The 22,387-nt window shown below is 46.9% G+C and overlaps 1 protein-coding gene across 1 annotated transcript in view; it reads right to left on the reverse strand.

The window, feature by feature from the left end:
- Positions 1-13,423: 13,423 nt before the first annotated feature.
- The window catches only part of PAPPA2 (pappalysin 2), a 165,108-nt gene continuing 156,144 nt past the window's right edge, over positions 13,424-22,387 (reverse strand). Inside the window, exons 21-22 of the mRNA XM_067532408.1 lie at positions 15,942-16,040; positions 13,424-13,498 (exon numbers count right to left, since the gene is read on the reverse strand). Coding sequence (XP_067388509.1) covers positions 13,424-13,498; positions 15,942-16,040 — 174 coding nt within the window. The remainder of the gene's footprint in view (positions 13,499-15,941; positions 16,041-22,387) is intronic.

The raw sequence follows: 22,387 nt of genomic DNA on the forward strand, positions 1-22,387 counted from the left end.
CTCTGAGCCCATCAACCGGACTGGGCCCCATACACCAGGTAGGCAGGCAGCCAATCTCCCGCCCGCAGGGGGAGTTGCTCTTGTGCGTGAAGGGGGGGGGGGGCCGGAGGGGAGGCAGGCGTCCGAATGGCTAGAAGGAGGCAGCAGCACGCAGAATCAGAGGCAAAAACATAGGTGCCAAGGGAATTTTTACTCCAAAAAACGTAGGCACCAAGTGAGTTTAGGCACCTACAGGCTCAGATGGGAGTGCTGGGGAACCCAGCAGAGCCTAAATCTGGGGTCTAGGCATCTAAGCACCCATTGACGGCAGTGCCTGCTGGATCATCCCCCAAGGATCTGTCCCTCCTTGCATCCAGCTGCTTGACTGCATTGAAATAAAATACCTTCCGTGCGCTCATTTTCCAGGGAAGCGATTACGATAGCTGGCACTAGGATGTTACGCAATCAGCCATGGGAGGAGATGGTCTGTGTGCTTGAAAGGGGAGGAGAGAAGTGACATGCAGCTGTCAGTGGGCCAGAGATTGCAAATGCACATGCGGCTCTGCTATGGGCCCCACTTGGAAAGGTTTGTGCACGGCTAGCCCATACCACTAGTTCTGGGTACTTTACAATCATGGACATGTAGGGTGCCAAGGGACCTCGAGAGGTTCTTTCAGCTATCCCCCACCACCACCTTACCTTGAAAAGAGCAAAAGCTTTTGGGGCATGTGATTAGAAAATAATGCACTATCACCCAAAGGATGAGTGAAGCCGACTCTACATGCTAAAAACAGCAGTGGAACTGGTAGGTTGGGTCTACCCTTTATATACAGAATTCCCTGCATCACAGGAGAGCATGTCTGCTAGCTACTGGACTCAGGGTTTTCTCAGCCAATCCTCCCCCGGCGCCCCAGCCAAGTTTGCATTGAACCTGCAATTCTTAGCCGATGGCGACAACTTCTTTAAGCCCTGCTCTACTCTACTCAACTGTTGCTGTCGTTCAGAAGCTGCCCCACGCTGACGGTTAAATGGGTGCAAGCAGGCCTGGTGAGGATGCGCCCTGCCGCCACAGGCAGCGTAGGGCGGCCAGATGAAAAATTTTTAAAAAATCGAATCACTGAAGTGGCTGTAAATTGACCCAACTTCAGTCATCTTAATTTTGTAGTGTGGACGTGTCCTAACAACTAGTCTCTAGTTACAAGGCACGCATGCTGTCACTAATTAGTAAGCAAGCTGCTAACCATGCATAGCCAGCTGTGGCGCACACGGCAAAGGGCAGCATATACATCCATCGCCGGTGCAGCGTAACTGAAAGGGCAGAATCAGCGCAGTGTGGAGTGCTAAGTGAGGTGGAGATGGCCTTGTTACTCTTTCAGTAGGGAACGGGCAGATTTCCTTCAAGGCCCCTCTGCAATGAGCTGAGTCAGCGCAGCTGTGACTATGCTCATTTGCCTCATCCAAAACCTGGGGGGGGGGGCCCACTGGGCTGCCTTTCGCTTATCACAGCCTCAGACACACCTAGCTTTGGGCGACACGTGCCCCACTGCAGTGATGTGAGTGCAGGGGTTGGTGTGACCATCTTGGGGAGCAGAGCTGTGGGCCGTGCCCTGTGTCAAGTGGGCATACAGCAGGGGAAATTATAGGGTAACTACACTGCCCCCACCACCAAGCCAGCCTGCCTTACACTACACAGCCTAGGGGCTGCCTGCAGCAAAGCATGTGACTAAAGCCCAGCAAATTAAGCATCCTCTGAAGGCCGCCCTATGCAGCATGCGCTGCACTGTTTTGCTAAAGTTGAGCGTGCACCGACCAGAAATCAGCCTCTGTGAAATTCAGCCGCTTGTCAGCCTTGTACACGCCTGGTGCAAGGGTCTGTTAGCCCCTGACCAAAAATTAGCAGGGCGCTCTTTGGGTAGCATCTCTTGAGGAACCAGGACCCTGAGACGGACAGCCGCCAGGGCCAGTGAGGAGAGGCCAATGCTTCAGGTCAGCCTGATTGACAGGGCAGGCTGACCAATGAGGGAGCCAGGAGGGCGAGGGTGTCCCATCCTCTGTGTGAGGTGAAGAGCTGCCTGGGCAGAGAGCGGCCCAGCTAAGGACACGGCCGCTGGCGGCTGGTGGCCAGAGCAGCTCAGGGAGCCGAGCCGAGCCGAGCAGCACCACAGCAGCAGAAGCAGAGCGGCCCAGGGAGCCGAGCTGAGCAGAGCCGCGCTGGCAGCTGGAGCCGGGTACAGTGCGTGAGCGGCTGGGCAGAGCCAGGGGGACCCTGGGCAGGGCCGGCCCAGGGAGACACCCCCAGCCTGGAGGCCTTTGGTGGGGGGAGTGTGACCCCACTCTGCAGCACAGCCAGGCCTGGGCAGGGGCCTGTGACATGTGAGACAGGCTGTGACCATCCTCGCACCCCAGACACGCTGGGTGGGGTCCCCGGGAGCAGCCATAGGTATTTTCCTTTAATTGCTTGTTGTTTAATGAACAGTGTCTGCTTTGCACTGTATGCAGCGATCAGTGGATCAGGGCCGCCTCCAGGGTGGAGCGAGTTCCTCCCTCCCCCCCCAGAGTGGGGACACCCTGGCCCCTGCCCTGAGTGACCACGACAAGGTTGGGGGAGGAGAGGGTCAAGCCTCCAGGGATCCTGGGCCCAGCCCTGTCAGGGTTACAGGGACCCAACCACACAGGAGTGTGGAAGGGGGCGGTCCTCGTGGTCAGGCAGCCATCTGGGTAAAGGCAGTGGGGGCGAGGACTCAGATCCTTTTGCTAACCAACTCCCAGGGGGCAGTGTATGGGCTAGGAAAGTCCCCCACCCTCACCCAAACCCCTTACACTGGTATAGCATGAATACTGACAGGCTTTTATCCAACTTCGGTGAGTGTCTAAATCACACACCATTAAACTGTGGTTTGGAAGCATTTATGCACGCCCGTTGTGTGTCTCTTGGAGCATGGCACCCTCTCACCTGCACACCTTTCTCATGCAGCCTGTGTGGTACAGCTGGCCCCTCTAGCATATTAGTGTTGACAGCGCTTTTAAAACCTAATTTCCTTTGTCCTAGCCTCCTGCTCAACTTTGTGCTACCCAGTGGCAGCATGTTTTAGTCATGCTGTGCTGCACCAAGGGCGGGGCGAAATTTTGAAAAGCCATTTTCATTAATTAGCACTTTGAAAACACTTCTGTCCATTGTGCAAACCCTTATTTTTGTTTTAATACCAGGCCTGAAGTTTGGTCTAAGGCCCAAATTCTAAAAGGTGTTTAGGCCCGTAACATCTCCCAGTGATTTCAGTGGAGCTAAGCATCTAAACCCCTTTGGCTCTGGGCCTAAGGTATTTGGCAAGGCTCCTGTAACTTTGTATCATTATGGTTTATTAAACAGGCCTGCAGGTTCACGCTGGCATGCACTGACCTTCCTACACCCATCACTGGTGTTTACAGCTTTGTTCCATTTGCTGAGCCCAATCTAATGATGCTGTAGCAGTAACTTTCACTGCTATCTCCTACAGAAAGAGTCCTACGTACCCCATCTTCATCAAACACGCAAATGCAAAACCCTTACGTGACCTCAGCAGTGTTAAGGCAAAATAGCATCACCTGTGCATTGAGTGCATGACAGTCAGATGTGCTCATCTGTTGATAGCATCGACATAGAACAATGTTCAGGTTTTGTGGTTACAGTGAGAGTTTAATGTAGCAGGGGTGGGGCATAGTACTTTTGGGTACCTGTTGGAGACAGAATAGAAAGCCTTTGAGGGCATTTTCAATCGAGCTGTAGGCAATATGAAAAGGAACACACACATCTTTCCCCTTAACTTCCCATTTTCCTGCTTTTAAGCTTTATGAATGGAAAGGGCTAAACATAGTTTTGGTTTTTGTATTGCAGTTGCGGCCAAAGGACAAGGTGTTGCACAAACATGCTATAAACCACAGGCCCTGCCCTACAGAGTTCCCAGCATAGGTTTGTTACAAGACTCAGATGGTTAACAAAAGCTATTCCTAATGCACTAAACATCCTGAGGGGTCTAATGTGTTCCTGGGAGGAATCCGTTTACTTCAGTATGTATACAGCAGGACAGCTCTCGCTTATGACTGCCTCAGTTTCCCCTCTTGGACTCTTCACTAACTCACAAAGACTTTCACATGTCCAATAGCAACACTCCTTGCTAGGGTCTGGTTTATTAACCTAACTTCCATAAGGCACAATTCCTGCCTGAGACTCTTCCATCAGCCAGGTTGCTGCTATGAATTTTTGCCCATTTTTTGAGTAGCTCTGTCAAAGCCACAAGGCCTTTTATTTTATTTTAATCATGATAAACACAAGTCAGCTGTTGATTTTTAATTTTGGTTACAGGACAAGATATGCTGCATGTCAAGCCAAAAGGGAAGCTTTTTTTTTTTTCCTGGCTGCTCTGTACTTCAGCGACACAAACATTAACTTGATCACACAATGTGAGTGGCTGGGGGGCATTTTAGACAAAGCTACACCACCAGCTGCACAGTTGTGTTTTCAGCTTTACTCTTAGTGCAAGTAACATGCTAAATTGACCAAAGGCTTGTGCCCATGTGCTCTGACGACCCAAGTCCTTTGCTCAACCACATTTTCAGACAGATCGCCTCAGTGAAGGGCCCAATGACTCCTTAGCCTCCCTGCCCTGGCTGCCAACAAAAGCTGTGGTTACACTAGGACTATTTTACTCAAATTTGCCACCAGCTGTTTAACCACAGCGATCAGGGACGCACTATAAGCTGGAGTGCCAGGGAAGACTAGGGTTTCAAAGATAACCTGCAATGCTTCTTGGAAATCATCATCCCACCTTTGTATGAGCAGCAATTATGTCTTTAAGTCCTCCTAATAACTTTAAGTGAACCAACTTTTCTCTTTTGCCTTTAGAGGACACTCTTTCAGTCTCCATAGTTTTTGAAATGTCCTGGCCTGGCAACTAGTGAGGGTACAAATCCCAGGCCTTGTGAATCAATGAGATGTGATCTGCCCCATCTCACTCACCCTCCCCCCCCCACCAAGAGCTGGGAAGCAGCGATGTAGCAGCTTTAATCAAGACAGTGTTAGAGCTGTCACCAAAACCATGTAGCAGCTTTATCCAGGACAGTGTGGCAGACTGGCAGTGTATATAAATAAAGAGGGTGAGATACAAAGACCAGGAGGGTGGGGTCCTGTTTGACATGCAGATAGCAGTGATGTCAGCAAGAGCTTAAATCACTTGACGCATTTTCTTCCATGAGGTGGAGGGAAGAGCCACTATTTTTAATTCTTAAAAATAAAAACCCTTAAAATGCAATTTCAGACAAAAATAGATCCAGCAGGAGTAGCTCCTAATAGACCATTAGTCTACTAAGCTGTAGAATTAAACAAATTAAAAAAATGCTTTGTTGCAGGTTACCCATTCTACACCATGTTGATTAACTCTGCCAATAACAAATTTACACAACATGGGTCTTAAAATGCTGTGGCTGCTGTCTTGTCCACACTAGTGCACTCATCATAGCTAGGATTGGTGCAGCTGAACTGGGGGTAGCCATGGTGGGGGATTTTAGGCAAAATTTGCCAATGTAAGAAAGGCCAAAGGGATCAGTTAGTCCTGGTTGTGACAGCATTTTTTTTGTAATGTATACCCCACTCTGCCAGCAGTTTTACTGAGGCCATCCAATCCATTTCGTCCATGCCAAAGACCAGCAGGACAGAGGTTTCCTGTTGCATTAGTAGCTGTGCAGTGGTATTTGCCACTTGTTTGCCAGCACTCTCAATCGGTTCCTAGACTCCCTGGTGTCAGAATGAAATACAATGAAGGGTAGACACTGCAGGCACAGATCAAGAATCCAGTTTATGTGAGTATCAAAGCCAAGACCATGATGAATGTATGACCATACTAAAGAGCCAACACCACCCCTTCACACATTACAAAGAATGGTCTCTAGGAACAGCCTACAAGAGAAGCAGCTAAACTAGATTTCTCTGCTCATCAGTGTGACCCTGTTATTAGACAAGGAGGTAACAGTGACACTTTTTTTCCCCAATCAAAGGAGAACCCTAGCTATAAAACCTGGGCCAGCTCCTCATATAGCTCCATTGACTCAGCAAGTGGTATATCAATACATAGCGGCTAAGGATCTTTCCCCATTAAGATAAGCAGCATTTTCAGAGCAGCAAAAAACCAGCAATTAGTTAACTAATAACGTGCATAGGGGGTAAATATGCATCTATGATTTAAATATGGATCATCACTAGAAAGACAGATAGTACTGATGATCTCCAGCACCACTTTCCTACAGCTAAGGAAAACCTCTGCTCTGAGGAACTGATAAAACGCAGTGAATTAAGTGCTACAAGATCTTTAAGGCTCAGCTGAGTTTGAGGGACAGTTCTGTGAACAGTATCCACTGCCTCTCAATAGTGCTAGTTAGTGGAAAAGAAGTTCAGGGCTAAATGAAAACATAAGATAGATGTTTTTAGCAGCCCACCCAAACTCACCTCTAAATTAGTGTCTCTGGGCCACTCTAATGTCCACATAAATTTGGTTCCCAGCACATTGGCCTTCGGATGCATTCTCTTCCAAGGATATAACAGATATAACAGCAACAATTGAAAACAGTCAGATCTCAAGATCGTGGTCTTTTCTCCCCACTCCATGAGAGATTATTCAAAAACACTCCTCGGATGGAGCAAGCTGAATGCTCACCTGGCTTGCTCCATTGAATGAACCTTATCACATCACACCTCCTTTTGGTAGGGATGGGTCTGCACCAAAATCCTGGCTCTGAAACCCTCCCCAGCCTGGTGCTTTGGATTGGGGCCATCTGTACCTTTTAGAAAGCTGATTCTGATTAATTCAATGGAACCTCTGATTGATCCTCCACTGTTACTGGGTTAAAGGGGAGAGAAGCAATTTATGTTAACAGTGCTTTTAAATAATAATTCTAATTAAGAAAAGAATCAGCGACACATGGAATCATTCAGGCTATATTGAGGCACATAACACTGTCTTTTCCGATTAAAGTGACCTGATCTCATACTCCTGATTTATACCAGTGTACTTGAAAGAAGAATCAGGCCCAGGATCTGTAAGGTGGATGATAATGCCCAAACCACTCACCCAAGGGTGGCCAGACAGGCGTTGCTGTAGATACTGACTTATAAGCAATGCTATGCCAGGGACAGACCCATAGCAACCAAGCACAGTGGTCTTCTGAGAAGTCCCTCTGGGTCCTTCTTTATAAATAGCCAAATTAAACCTTTTGAATCTGGGGAGCGGATTGAACCCTAGCTCTTGGTCCAGATTATGTGGCTTGAGTCCATCTCTGCTACAGGGCATAAGAAATTAAAACAACCACCAACATACACACCCCATAATCATGAACCTTTTCCCCACCTCGTAGCGTACACATAGGCATGTGTCCCCCAGCCGCATCAGGCATCCCTAGCTGGTAATGTTGAGTCTTTAGGTTACATGCAGTGAGGAAGAGGCGGAGGATGAGAAGATTATTTATTTTCATAGGTTTTTATAAAAAATAATCATCAAATACAAAAAAATAAAAATAGCAGCAGCCTCAGTTGTGAATGAAACCCTAAGGCAACAAAATGCTCAGTGTTGCTACAGAAGAATGAGATTCTTGTTACACAAAAGCTATTGATTCACGAGAAACAAACCCTCTATTGGCATTCCCATCTGATCTGTCTGCGACTGCTCAAACCCTGGCCCATAGCCTGGCATTCTGCACAGCTATCCCACCCCATGGTAGCCCTGGTGCCAGACTGTTCTTCTCTGTGCATAGTGTGCAACACGTTAGCATCTGCCCTGAGTATGCACGTGATAAACACCCCCATCAGCGATGGGACCCAGGGCTAGTCAATAAGGCAAAGCTTTTCAAACCCAAGAGCCTAAAATTCCACACCTACATTGGTGGCCTGGTTTTCAGAGGCACCTGCAGCTCCTATTGAAGTCAGGCTGGGAAGGGCAGAAGCAGATATTTGAAATTCTCCCATCTCCCCACTGAGTGTCACCCTTACGCCACATCCTGAGCCCAAGCCGCATTTCTGCTGTCCCCAGCCTGCACACAGGGCCACTCCAGCTGCCCTCAGAGCCTGTCGTTGGCTGTGTCTCTGCTTGGGCAGCGCTAGGTTCTGAGTGTTGCTTAGCAGCTTCAAACCTGGGGGACGTTACTGACCTCTGGTTAGTTCAGTGACCCACGGTTTCCCTCGCCTGGGAATCTCACCACATAGCCTGTCCCCAAGAGATTCCCAGCTCAAGCTGCAGAACAGAGGTTCTGGTAGGCATTCCTTTTTCTGGGTGTTCATCTGAACCTCTGATGCCCAAATTCATCCATCGCTACAGATTACTGCTGATTCAGAAAACAAAACACCAGGCTAACCTCCGTGCTGAGTGACACCTGGGCCAGCGCTACTGAAGCATACGGAATTGTGCCATGGTAATGGGCCCACAGCATTCTAGCTGCACTGGCCCTGCTTTGTTGGCATGCCACCACCCCAGCCGCAAGGATCTGAGCTTGGCTGCTGGTCTAAATGCAGTACTTCCTGATAGAAGTGGGGCCTGGCACACCACATGAATGTGCAGCTCGAACACTGAGGGAGCATTCAAGCAGCCTCATATTTGGTGCTCTGCCATCAAACCAGAAGGGTGCGGAATGTGTGTCCTGCACAATCTCGAAGCACTTGGGTTCTCATTTTGGGCCAGTCTCAGCTTTGGTGCAAGCTGTGGTCATGCCACGGACATCAGTGGAATGGTGCTCACTCACCCCAGGGCTGCAGTGGCCCCTTTCTTCCCTGGTGGTTTGTTTTGAAGAGGGGGCTGGACCTTGAGCAGTTGTCAAAGAGGAAGCTTCCTACCAGAGGATTCCCCACTTTACAGCCCCTTCCCCTCATTCTCAAGGCCTCAGACAGCTAGAGGGCTGGGGGATGGGGCCATCAGCCCAACTCCTTCCATATGTGGCTGTTGAGTTGGGCTGCTCAGAAAAAAAATTCTTTCCATGGAAAATTTCAACTTTCCACCAAAAATTCAACAACTGAAAATTGCTGGCCAAAACCCTGAAAAAATTTGATTCAGAAATACCACCAGGGTGCCTCATGGGAGTTATAGTTCAGATGCCTCACGCCCCCACACTCCTGTATGGGCTCAGCTCCTAATCTCCACAGCAGAGGATGTGAAGGAGATTCCCACACCTGAGCCATTCTTTTTATGTGACAAATCAGAAGGACTGGCCCAGATTGAGGTGTCAGTAGAGGTTTTGGAACAAATTAAACAGTAATAAGTCAGGAGGACCAGATGGCTTTCACCCAAGAATCCTGAAGAAACTCAAATATGAAATTATAAAACTACTAATACTGGTATGTAACTTATCGCTTAAATAAACTTCTACATCAGATGACTGGAGGATAATTAATGTGATGCCAATTTTTTAAAAGTCTCCAAAGGTGATCCTGGCAACTACAGGCTGGTAAGCCTAACTTCAGTAACAGGCAAATTGGATTGAAACTATAGTAAAGAACAGAATTATCAGACCCAGATGAACATAACTTTTTAGGGAAGAGTCAACATGTCTTTTGTAAAGGGAAATCATGCCTCATCAATCTATCAGAATTCGCTGAGGAGGGTCAACACACTTGTGGACAAGGGTGATCCAGTGGGTATAATGTACTTAGCCTTTCAGAAAGACTTTGAAAAGGTCCCTCACCAAAGGCTCTTAAGCAAAGTAAGCAGTCATGGGATAAGAGGGAAGGTCCTCTCCTGGATCAGTAACTGGTTAAAAGACAGGAAACAAAGGGTAGGAATAAATAGTCAGTTTTCAGAATGGAAAGAGGTAAACAGTGAGGTCCCTGAAGGATTTGTACTGGGACCAGTGTTGTTCAACATATTCATAAATGATCTGGAAAAAGGGGCAAACAGTGAGGTGGCAAAATTTGCAGACGATACAAAATTATTCAAGATAGTGAAGACCAAAGCAGACTGCAAAGAGTTATAAAAGTATCTCACGAAACCAGATCACTGGGAAACAAAATGGCAGACAAAATTCAATGTTGACCAATGCAAAGTAATGCATATTGGAAAACATACATACAAAATGATGGGAGTTAACATAGCTGTTACCACGCAAGAAAGAGATCTTGGAGTCAGTGTGGATAGTTCTCTGAAAAAACATCCACTCAATGTGCAGCGGCAGTCACAAAAGCTAACATAAAATGTTAGGAACCATTAGGAAAGGAACAGATAATAAAACAGAAAATTTCATAATGATGCTATATACATGCATGGTACACCCACACTTTGAATGATGTGCACAGTTCTGGTCGCTCCATCTCAAGAAAGATATATTAGAATTGGAAAAGGTACAGAGAAGGGCAACAAAAATGATTAGGGGAATGGAATAGCTTTCAGATGAGGTGAGATTGAAAAGATGGGACTTTTCAGCTTTGAAAAGAGATGACTAAGGAGGGATATGATAGAGGTCTATAAAATCATGAATGGTATGGGAAAATGAATAGAGAAGTGTTATTTACTCCTTCACATAACACAAGAACCAGTGGTAACCCAATGAAATTAATAGGCAGCACATTTAAAACAAGCAGAAGGAAATACTACCTCTCACAATGCACAGTCAACCTGTGGAATTCATTGCCAGGAAATGTAGTGGAGGTCAATGGGTTCAAAAAAGAACTAGATAAGTTCATTGAGGATAGGTCCACCAATGGCTATTAGTCAAGATGGTCAGGGATGCAACCCCATGCTCTGGGTGTCCTAAGCCTCTGACTGCCAGGAGCTGGGACTGGATAACATGGGATGGATCACTTGATAATTGGCCTGTTCTGTTTATTCCCTCTGAAGCACCTGGTATTGGTCACTGTCAGAAGACAGGATACTGGGCTAGATGGACCCAGTATTGGTCTGACCCAGTATGGCCGTTCTTATGTACTAAATTCCTTCTCCCATGATGGATTACAGTCTGCCATCTTGCTGAGCCACTGTCCTGAGTCCCTCACTGCAGTGCATCATGGGAGATGTAGTGCAGCTGGGGGTATGGCTATGGAAAAGAATGGGGGCATGAGGCACCATGACAGGATTTCCAAATTGGAATGTTTCAGATTTTGCTTGAAAACTGAAAATGTTTTGGTTTTCAGGTGTTTGGTCAAAATTTTCCTTCTGGTTTGTCAAAATCTCAATTTTTCATCAAAAAAGCAGTTTCCATAGAAAATTTTTGAGCAGCCCTACTGCTGAGTGAAATGATACACTGACTCACCCACCATCCATCCCCTGGATCTGAGCATGTATCTTGCCCCTCCCAGTTCAGGAAAGGGAGAAAGACCCAGACACATGGGACTTTATGCAGGGTCCCACACAAGGTGACCTTTTGATATGCCTGACAAACAGGCTGGCAAGAGCCAAGGTAACAGAAACTGCATGCTGGCCTTTGAAATTCCCTGGTCTCCCTACAGACACTCTGTCTCCAAGTGCGCCACAGCCAAAGGAACATTTCCACATTGAAATGGGCCTGCCACAAAGACTGGCTTCCCAGCTTGCTCCATTCCTACAGCCTGCCACCGTCAAAGGAAAAATTCTGGATGGATATTTTCTCAGCCCTAACCCAACATCAGGAAGGCCCTGAGAGAGTCACATTTTCTCTTTCTCTACTCCTCTTTTCCTATCTTTCTATATTCCCTTTCTCTCGTCCTCACAACCCCCCATTTCCAGGTTTCTTCAACTCCCTCTCTCCCTCTGTAAAGTGATTCGAAAAATCTGTTAGGAATTAAAAGGAGGCTCATCAAACCCCCAGATCAAAGCTCAAACACAGGGCAATTCACATCTTGATCCAAGTCCCAAGTCTGGCATCTGTCTCAAATGGGCTGACCCCAACCCATTTATATGAAATTCTGGGAAGTTTGGTTCTGGGTCCAAATGTTGTTATTTGGGCTCATGCTTGGTTCGAAACTCCTGTGAATTATTTCACTGGGGACCTACAAAAGGGAGAGGTCAGGGTAAGGGATCTCTTGATATTTTATGGTATAAACTAAGGGCAATGAGGACCAGAAAAATGAACTCCAGGAGTAAAAAAAGGGAAAAGACTCAAAACTTCTCCTTGGAAGTGGTTTAAGCTAATGCAGCACCTCCCAAGTGTCCTCTGAGACGCTGCCAATACCATGTTTGGATATGGAGCTCCCATGACCAGAAAGGGGGTTTTAAAGAGGATGGACCTTATCTTTTTAAATCTCAGACCACTGGATGGGATGTTCTTGACTATCAGGCTCTCACACCTTTCTTTCCAACCTGGGTCACCGGCAGCTGAGAGGGAAAGAGACAGAGTATGAACAAACCAGCAACTAAGACAATAACACAGTGTGAGATGGCTCATTTGAGAGTATTCTAGACCAATGGCCCATGCTAGAGTATTCCAGAGTAACGAGCCACACTAGAAAATTCCAAAGCAACGTCATAGTCAAGTATTTTCAAGTGATAGCAGTACATATAGTAACGCTATAGTAAGCTATAGTTTGGTGGAACTATTCAAGAGTACTGTCATTTTTTTTGAAGTCCTAGGGCCAAATTCTGAAAGAAGCTGAGCACCTGCAAATCCCATTGAAGTTGCTGGGATTTGTAGAAACTCAGTACTTTTCAGGATTTGCCTCTAATTTTGGGTTACTGGCAAGGCATCTCCTATTAGAATTAAAGACCCTGCTTGGTGTGTCTCTGTTTCCCTCTCGCTCCCAGCAAATTATGGGAAGTTTACTTCTTTTCCAACCTCCAACCACTTTTTCCAATAGTTTGTACTTCAAAGCAGCACGTGTCTGACAAAGGGTATTCTTTCTCAGCTTAATAAACAGCAAAAAAATATAATATATATATTTATACATATATTTTTATATATAGAGAGAGAATTATGTTTAAATATTTGCAAGAGATCACAACTACCTCAACCTTGCTAAAAGAAGCTTCTATAGTAGAGGAAGTGAATAGTGAGGAAAGTCAGAGCAAAGACGGACACTGGTAGGTGGTAAACCACTGGTACAGTAATATAAAGCGTCCATGGTACCTTCTCATCTCTTGGTTCTGGGGCCTGATCCTGAAGCCAATGGAAAGACTCATCCTTGCTGAGTTCACTGGGCTTTGGATCAGGCCCTGGATCTTGATTTTGGTTCTGAAAGGGGGTGATAAAAGGGTAGCGGGTGTAACGACGTGTTGAGCATATTTATCTTCCCACTCTCACTCCACCATCTCCTCACGTGTTTCCCGCTCTCTCCTCCTCATTCACAGCCCTCCTTTCCTATGATGCTTCAAAACATTGGGTGCCTGGGCCCCATTTCATGCAGCGATCGTCCTTATTTTGATTTTGACCCCTTCCCATCTCCTCCTCTTTCCCCTCCCAGCCGTCTCTCACTCTCCCAGCGGCCCCCCGGTTGTTTCCTGTTATTCCTCTGGTGCTCGCCTCGCCGACATTACTGATTCTCTTCGGCCGCTGGGTCCCGGCAGGTGCACTCATCTTGGTCACAGTCAGCAGCAAACGGGATCACCTGAGGGGATGGAAAGAAGCAAATGAGTTAGCAGAATCCCCCACTGGAAAGGGGATGTGAAACAGTCACTATCCAGGGGGTGGAATACAAGGACCAATGGCTTTTTAATTGCTTGGAGTAACTCTGTCCTCTCAGAAGGAAGGACTCTCTCACTACCAGGGAGAAGATATTGTGGTGAGCAGAGGTCCAGCTGGGAGTACAGTCTCACACCCAGGGCTCTCCCCATAGTCAATTGGAGTCTTTTCATGAGTCAGTGGGAGTTGGATCAGAGATGGAGTTAGGCAGGACTGGTCACCCAAATAGCCAGTATAGGAGCCAGCCAAGATGTCTGGTTCTTCTCATGTATTACAGTAGCACCCAAATGGCCCAGTCAGGTTTGGGGCCACATTATCCTGGATGCAGACCTGTCCCACAGTGGTTGAATGGTGGAGGGTGGGGAGAAGTAGAGGTACTTCTCCAAGCTCCAGCCACAAAATAAGCTCCTACCTTCTGAAAGGCCACTCTCAATACACAGTGCATAAGTTCACGACAGCGCCTGACATCTGAGTTAACAACCCTAGAGTTGAATGGGGCAGTTCACCCCCGCCTCAGTGCTATTGTTTCAAGCTGTGTACAAACTCAGGCAGATATCGCTTCCCTGGTTTGTTCTTCCTTCATGTTTTCAAGGTACATTTTGCAACCACAGCAGCTATAGACTAGTTTTTAAAATGAAAGCTGAGATGCTGTAGAACACAGAGGCAGATTGGGAGAGGTGCTGGTTAGAACAGTTAAAAATGGTATTTTCTACACACAAAAAAAAAGTTTTTGAAAATTTAATGGTCTTTTTCAAATTGTGTGTGGAATTTTCTGAGTTTTTGACAAAAACTGAACATTGGAGAGAACTAATTAAAAAAGAAAGAAAAGAGAATTTTCAGCCAAAACAAAAGGTTTCCAAGAAAAAAAATGTGTGGGGTGGTATGTGTGGGGGTGAGGGTGGGGGAGTTAGATCCAGACTGTATTTGCACTTAGGGGTCTCTGACCTGACCTGCACCCCTGCTCTAATAGCATTGAATCCTCCAGCTCTGCCAATGCCCCTCTGTCCTGATCTGCAGCACCCCCTGCTCTTCCAGTCCTTGACCTCACCCGACCACATAAGCTTGTTTTGCCATGTGGCTTAACTGCTAGCAGCAAGATGGTGGTTTGCGGTTGGGTCTTTCCTGAGCTGGGCCATGGTAACGCCGTAGCAGAGAGTACCACAGGCAAGGGAGTTCACAGATAAGGGTCTTGGAATGTCTTCTCCTTTCTGGAGATCTTCATACAAGCCAAACTCGGAGCCGGGAATTCTTTGTTCTTTAGAGACATGTTGGGTTCTTTCAGGCTGATCTGATGACAGGTCTGCGCAAGTTGTTTTGTATTTGAACCTAATATTCTCCTCTCCTACATTTCTGATCATGTAAACAAAGCAATTGAATGGGATTTTGTGCTCATCTGAGATGGAACAAGACATTCTTCTCAGTGGTTTGACTTCGCTGCTTTTTGGAATGGTCACAATAGAGCTAGGTCATTGTTAGTCCCCCTGTCCTCCACCACACACCCCCTCTCCATCCCTGAGATGCCAATATTATTAGGGTAGAGTTTCACTCAGCTCTATCTTTACAATGTATCACCCCAATTCTGTAAGATCGCCAAGTGAAACTAGGTGCCCGGCTCCGGTTATTTTAGTGCAACACCCATTTCCTTTCATCTAGCTTACACATTCACAGTTGCTTTTCACTTTTTTATAAATGATGAACAGAAAAATGATTCAAGATCCACAATAAAGGAAAGAAGAAAAGAACCAGACCCACACATTTTTGGAATGAGAAAGTATCTGTGCCCTAAGGTTTGTTTTTCTCTTGGATGGCTTTTAGAAGGAAAGGTTGTGAAACCTGGGTGTGATGGCAGGGATAGTAAAGAAGGGAGCTACGGATGGGAGAAAAAGAGGGGCCAGCTCGGTTCACAAACCAAAAGAGGCTTCTGCTAAACTACCCACAGGCACAACTTTTTAAGGTGTAATACAAAGGCCAAGTCCAGCAGGAGTTTTGAGAGAAAGAATGAAAGAAGACACTGAGTAGGATGACAATCACTGCATCACTGAGATGCTGAATCATGCAACACTGTAATTTTTTAATCATCACTGGGTAACACCAAATCTTACAAATGCTGTCTTCGGAAAAGAGTCCCATGGAGGTGTGTGGGAGCTGGATTGAGCATTTAATCCCATTGGCCCTGACCCCAAACCTATTTAGGTAAACTATTGACCCCAGTAAGCTTTGGATCAAACCCCTTGAGGTACGCTTTCCACTTGCACAGTTATCAATCTGCAGGCTCAGTTCCAAGATGCAGTGAAGCCTGTAAGCCTGGGCTGCCTTAAGCTCTTATTCAGAACTTGTTCCCCTCTGCCTCCTGTGGGACACTCACTTACCTTCCTGGAGGACAGTGTGGAGGAGCAACAGTCACCCCCATCGTATTGGCAATACGCCCGGTTATTGATGGTGTCACACCAGCCATCGGCTTGGAAAGGCTAGGAAGAGAAATGAATAATTGCTTAGTGGAGATTGGCTAGGATGCTTCATGAATGGAAAACGCCTCTCAAGACCAAGGACCCCGGGTCTTCAACAAAGCCCTCATGCATCATCATCACTGTATGGGGTCCAACCTGCCACACTTCCCCACAGCTTTGACACTCACACTGCTTTTTAGGGACAGTTTATCTACTGTCCAGCATGGGCTCAGTTCTGAAGGGGATGTGGGCCATAACTTGAGGAGCAATTCTGTATAGCCATGAAAAGTGAGGGACGCATGTTTCAGACAAAGAATCTATGTCATCTACAACTAGATCCAGCACAAACCAAACACCTTGAAATTCAGAGCAGTTCAAATCCAGATTGGAGCTTCACAGCCAACTCTAGCTCTATAATGGGTCAGACCAAGGCCTCAGAATCAAATGCCACTGAACACTGGGTGAGTTCAGGACCAGCTCGGAGCTACGTGGGCCTGCTCTTCCACTGTGTTACTCCAGTTTGATGTGACCCCACTGAAGTCAAGGTCACAGTGTGATCAGTGCCCTAGACTGATTGCCTAATGGACTGAGCCCAAAACCTCAATCTGCAGCCCTCCCCAGCCCAGACTTTTCGAAATCTTGGCTCCACATCTGAACTTCGTGGCTTAGGCTGTATGGCTAAGTGTGTGAGAGGCTGTGTAATTTTTGCCTTTGGATCATGTGGTCAGAGCCCAGTATAGAACGTGGTTAATCTGCCTGAGACTAAGAAAAAGGGCAGGCAAACCCAGCCAAGCTGCCATAGCGCAGATCCCAGGTGTCTGTAGGAGCACTGGGTCGAGTCACACAGCAGAGACCCATAAGATATTCTTTTCCAAAGTGCAGGATGCTCCCACCTGTGTGCCAACTGACTGCATTGCATAGAGACAGATGAAAAACAAGGTAGTAACCACTATATAACAGCGGATTCAACATAAGCATCTGCTTAAGAAGCTGTATCTGCAAATTCACGCAAACAGATTCAACCGTCTGCTCAATACATTGCATACATCACATGTACGAACCACTGAAGTTAGTTAAAATGTTCATTGATGCTTATAGTCTTCATGGAAGAGAGCCGGAAAAAAAAATAACAGAAAAGAAACTAGTAAACAAGACAATGTATCTGCACAACGTTTCACATATGTACCTGTATTTAAAATTTCAAAATCAGAGCTGCCTGCAAAAGCCAGTCAAAATAAAGGGGGGGGGGATTTCTATTGCAAAAGGAGAGTAAGGTCATCTCTTGGTAAAACAAGATAAAAGTGGTACACAGAAACCTGCTTGAGCGCAACACTGGAATCTTAGCAACAGTGCTGTTTTGCTGACATCTTGTCCAAAATTAAAGCTTGGCACAAGAAAGATTCGCCATACTACAGTTATCCAGGACAACAGATTAAGATTCCCTAAAGAACTATTATTCACATTTATTTTCAGGAGCGCATAATACTCAAGGAAAAACTCTTCTACATTGAGAAATCAGCAGCGGATGTACCATTTTCCAGGCTGGATACTGAATTTTTCCAGACTGGGTAAGTAGGTGTTCAGCAAATGTACCCCAAATGGTACTGTGCCCCCATCTGTTTAAACCAGAACAGCCCAAAATGCTGAGGGGACTGCCAAAATGGATCACAACATAGTGTGAAGCCATACATTGATTTGTGTCTTTTTCTACAAATAGCACAGCATGTGGTCAAGAGAATGTGCTTCCAAAATGTAAATGTCCTTCAATTAGCAGGGCAGGCGGGAAAGCCAATCTGCATTTACATATGCTTTTGTTCTTTTGAATTTGATGTCAGATGTAAGCAGCTAAGAAGACAGTCCAGCGTTGCATACATGCTGCTGTTGTCACAGAAGCTCCCTTTCTTCGAGGAAAGATTGCTGCTAGGGTTTGGTGGCCTGTGACAAGGGTGAATTTTCTCCTATATAGATAGTGGATGGATTTCTTCACGCCCTATACCAGACTTAAAGCCTCCTTCTCTATTTGCGCATAGTTAGGTTCTGCCACTGAGGGCTCTTGAAGCAAATGCTGTGGATCTCTCACTGCCATCTGGCATTCTGTGCAATATAACTGGCCCAATTTCACAAGAGGAGGTATGTGCTAACTTGATAAACAAGGATGGGTTAAAGTGTGTACACACACTGTCTGATGGGACCAATTGTTAGGCTTCCAGGAAAGCTTTTTGACATTCACGTGATCAAACCGTCTTTTGACCAGTCTGCCATAAACAATTCAGTGGATGCAATACAGTTGCTAGGTTTGGTACAAATTGGCTGTAGTAGTTGATAAATCTCAGAAATGATCTAAGATGCGACACATCCTTTGGCAGTGAAGCTTCCAGGACTGCTTTAATCTTCTCCTGAGATTTATGTAGGCCCTGGGCATCAATAAGGTGCCCACAATATGCCATTGAGTCCTTGAAAAATTCACATTTTGTGCAATTAGCTCATAACCCATATTCTTCTAGACATTTTAATACCCCTTTCAGGATTTCCAAATGTTCATCATCTCTTCCACTGGTCACAGTAACGTCATCCAAACAACACTGTGTTCTCAGGATACCTTGCAAAACTTGGTCCACAGCCCGTTGTCATATAGCAGGAGCAGAAGCAATACTAAACACTAGCCAGTTGTACTGGTACAGAACCTTTTGTGTGTTGATTGAGAGGTATGCCTGAGACTCTTCCTCAACTTCCATCTGTAGATAGGCCTGTGACAAATCAATTTTGCTGAATCATCATCCCCCTGCCAGTGTAGCAAAAATATCTTGAACTCAAGGCTGTGGGTCTTTTTCAACTTTCAGTACACCCCCTTCCTGCACCACATTTTTTTACAATTGAAACAACAGGAGTCCCCCACTCGCTCCAGGCCACTTTTGAAAGTGCGCCCTCTCTTTCATAGAATCATAGAATATTAGAGTTGGAAGGGACCTCAGGAGGTCATCTAGTCCAACCCCCTGCTCAAAGCAGGACTAACCACAGCTATATCATCCCAGCCAGGGCTTTGTCAAGCCTCAGCTTAAAAACCTCTAAGGATGGAGATTCCACCACCTCCCTAGGTAACCTATTCCAGTGCTTCACCACCCTCCTAGTAAAAAACTTTTTCCTAATGTCCAACCTAGATCTCCCGCCCTGCAACTTGAGACCGTTGCTCCTTGTTCTGTCATCTGCCACCACCGAGAACAGCCTAGCCCCATCCTCCCTGGAACCCCCTTTCAGGTAGTTAAAGGCCGCTATCAAATCCCCCCTCACTCTTCTCTTTTGCAGACTAAACAAGCCCAGTTCCTTCAGCCTCTCCTCATAAGTCCTGTGCTCCAGCCCCCTAATCATTTTTGTTGCCCTCCGCTGGACTCTCTCCAACTTGTCCACATCCTTTTTGTAGTGGGGGGCCCAAAACTGGACACAATACTCTAAATGCGGCCTCACCAACGCCGAATAGAGGGGAATAATCACTTCCCGCGTCCTGCTGGCAATGCCCCTCCTAATGCAGCCCAATATGCCATTAGCCTTCTTGACAACCAGGGCACACTGCTGACTCATATCCAGCTTTTTATCCACCGTTACCCCCAGGTCCCTTTCTGCAGAACTGCTGTCTAGCTTGTCGGTCCCCAGTCTGTAGCTGTGCATGGGATTCTTCCTTCCTAAGTGGAGGACTCTGCACTTGTCCTTGTTGAACCTCATTAGATTTCTTTTGGCCCAATACTCCAGTTTGTTTAGGTCCCTCTGTATCCTATCCCTACCTTCCAGGGTATCTACCACTCCCCCCAGCTTAGTGTCGTCCGCAAACTTGCTGAGGGTGCAATCTACCCCATCTTCCAGATCATTAATGAAGATGTTGAACAAAACTGGTCCCAGGACTGACCCCTGGGGCACTCCGCTTGTGACCGGCTGCCAGCTAGACATGGAGCCATTGATCACTACTCGTTGAGCCCTATGCTCTAGCCAGTTCTCTATCCATTTTATAGTCCATTCATCCAACCCATACTTCTTCAACTTGCTGATAAGAATACTGTGAGAGACAGTATCAAAAGCTTTGCTAAAGTCAAGGTATATCACGTCCACCGCCTTCCCTACATCCACAGAGCCAGTCACCTCATCATAGAAAGCAATCAGGTTGGTCAGGCATGACTTTCCCTTGGTGAATCCGTGTTGACTGTTCCTGATCACCTTCCTATCTTCCAAGTGCCTTAAAATGGATTCCTTAAGGACCTGCTCCATGATTTTTCCAGGGATTGAGGTGAGGCTGACCGGTCTGTAGTTCCCTGGATCCTCTTTCCTCCCTTTTTTGAAGATGGGCACTATATTTGCTTTTTTCCAGTCGTCAGGGACCTCCCCCTGTTGCCACGAGCTTTCAAAGATAATAGCCAATGGCTCTGAAATCACCTCAGCCAACTCCCTCAGCACCCTCGGGTGCATTGCATCCGGCCCCATGGACTTGTGAATGTCCAATCCTTCTAAATAGTCTTGAACCCGTTCCTTCAGCACTGCGGGATGTTCGCCTCCTTCCCATTCTGTGCCACCCAGTACGGCAGTCTGGGAGCTGATCTTGTCTGTGAAGACAGAGGCAAAAAAGGCATTGAGTACCTCAGCTTTCTCCACATCCTCCGTCACTAGGTCGCCTCCCTCATTCTCTAAGGGGCCCACACTTTCCCGAACCTTCCTCTTGTTGGCCACATGCCTGTAGAAACCCTTCTTGTTCCCCTTCACTTCCCTTGCTAGCTGCAACTCCAATTGCGCTTTGGCCTTCCTGATTTCATTCCTGCACGTTTGAGCAGTGTTTATGTACTCCTCCCTAGTCATCTGACCAAGCTTCCACTTCTTGTAAGCTTCTTTTTTGCGTTTAAGTTCGCCAAGGACATCTTTGTTAAGCCAAGCTGGACGCCTACCATATTTGCTATTCTTTCTGCACATCGGGATGGTTTGCTCTTGTGCCCTCAATAAGGTCTCTTTAAAATACAGCCAGCTCTCTTGGGTTCCTTTCCCCCTCATATTAGCCTCCCAAGGAATCCTGCCCATCAGTTCCCTGAGGGAGTCAAAGTCCGCTTTTCTGAAGTCCATGGTCCGTATCCTGCTGTTCTCCTTTCTTCCTTTTGTCAGGATCCTGAACTCGACCATCTCATGGTCACTGCTGCCTAGGTTGCCACCCACTTCTACTTCCCCTACCAAATCTTCCCTGTTTGTGAGCAGCAGATCAAGAGAAGCTCGGCCCCTAGTTGGTTGCTCCAGCACTTGCACCAGGAAATTGTCAGCGACACTCTCCAAAAACTTCCTGGATTGTTTGTGCTCTGCTGTATTGCTCTTCCAGCAGATGTCAGGGTGATTGAAGTCTCCCATGAGAATCAGGTCCTGTGAACTGGAAACTTTCCCTAGTTGAGTAAAGAAAGCCTCATCTACCTCATCCTCCTGGTCTGGTGGTCTGTAACAGATACCCACCATGACATCACGCTTATTGTTCTTGCTTCTAAGCTTAACCCAGAGACTCTCAACTGGCTTATCTCCAGTTTCATACTGGAGCTCAGAGCAGTCATAGTGCTCTCTTACATATAGTGCAACTCCTCCCCCCTTTCGCCCCTGCCTTTCCTTCCTGAACAGAGTATACCCATCCATGACAGCGCTCCAATTGTGAGAGTTATTCCACCAAGTCTCAGTTATTCCAATCATGTCGTAGTTTCTTGACTGTGCCAGGACTTCCAGTTCTTCCTGCTTGTTTCCCTGGCTTCTTGCATTTGTGTACAGGCACTTGAGATAAGTAGCCGACTGGCCTACTTTCACAGTATGAATCGGGAGGCCTCCCCTGCTGCACCCTCCTCCTTCTGCTTCCTTGTGGTGTCCCTCTTCCCCACGTACCTTCGGGCTTAGGTCTCCGTCCCCCGTCGAAACTAGTTTAAAGCCCTCCTCACTAGGTTAGCCAGCCTGTCTGCGAGGATACTCTTCCCTGTCTTCGTTAGATGAATCCCGTCTCTTCCTAGTAATCCTTCTTCCTGGAACAGCATTCCATGATCGAAGAATCCAAAGCCCTCTCTTCGACACCACCTGCGTAACCACGCATTTACTTCCGCAATGCGACGGTCCCTACCTGGGCCTTTTCCCTGAACAGGGAGGATGGATGAGAACACCACTTGCGCTTCAAACTCCTTTATCTCTTTTCCCAGAGCCACACAGTCCGCAGTGATCCGCTCAAGATCATTCTTGGCAGTGTCATTGGTGCCCACGTGCAGAAGCAGGAAGGGGTAGCGGTCTGAGGACTTGATAAGTTTTGGCAGTCTCTCCGTCACATCCGTAATCCTAGCTCCAGGCAAGCAGCACACTTCTCTAGTTTCCCGGTCCGGACG

Source organism: Emydura macquarii, unplaced genomic scaffold (assembly GCF_026122565.2).
Source record: "Emydura macquarii macquarii isolate MOO-44397 ecotype Brisbane River unplaced genomic scaffold, CSIRO-AGI_Emac_v2 contig_3287, whole genome shotgun sequence".
Classification (NCBI taxonomy): domain Eukaryota; kingdom Metazoa; phylum Chordata; order Testudines; family Chelidae; genus Emydura; species Emydura macquarii.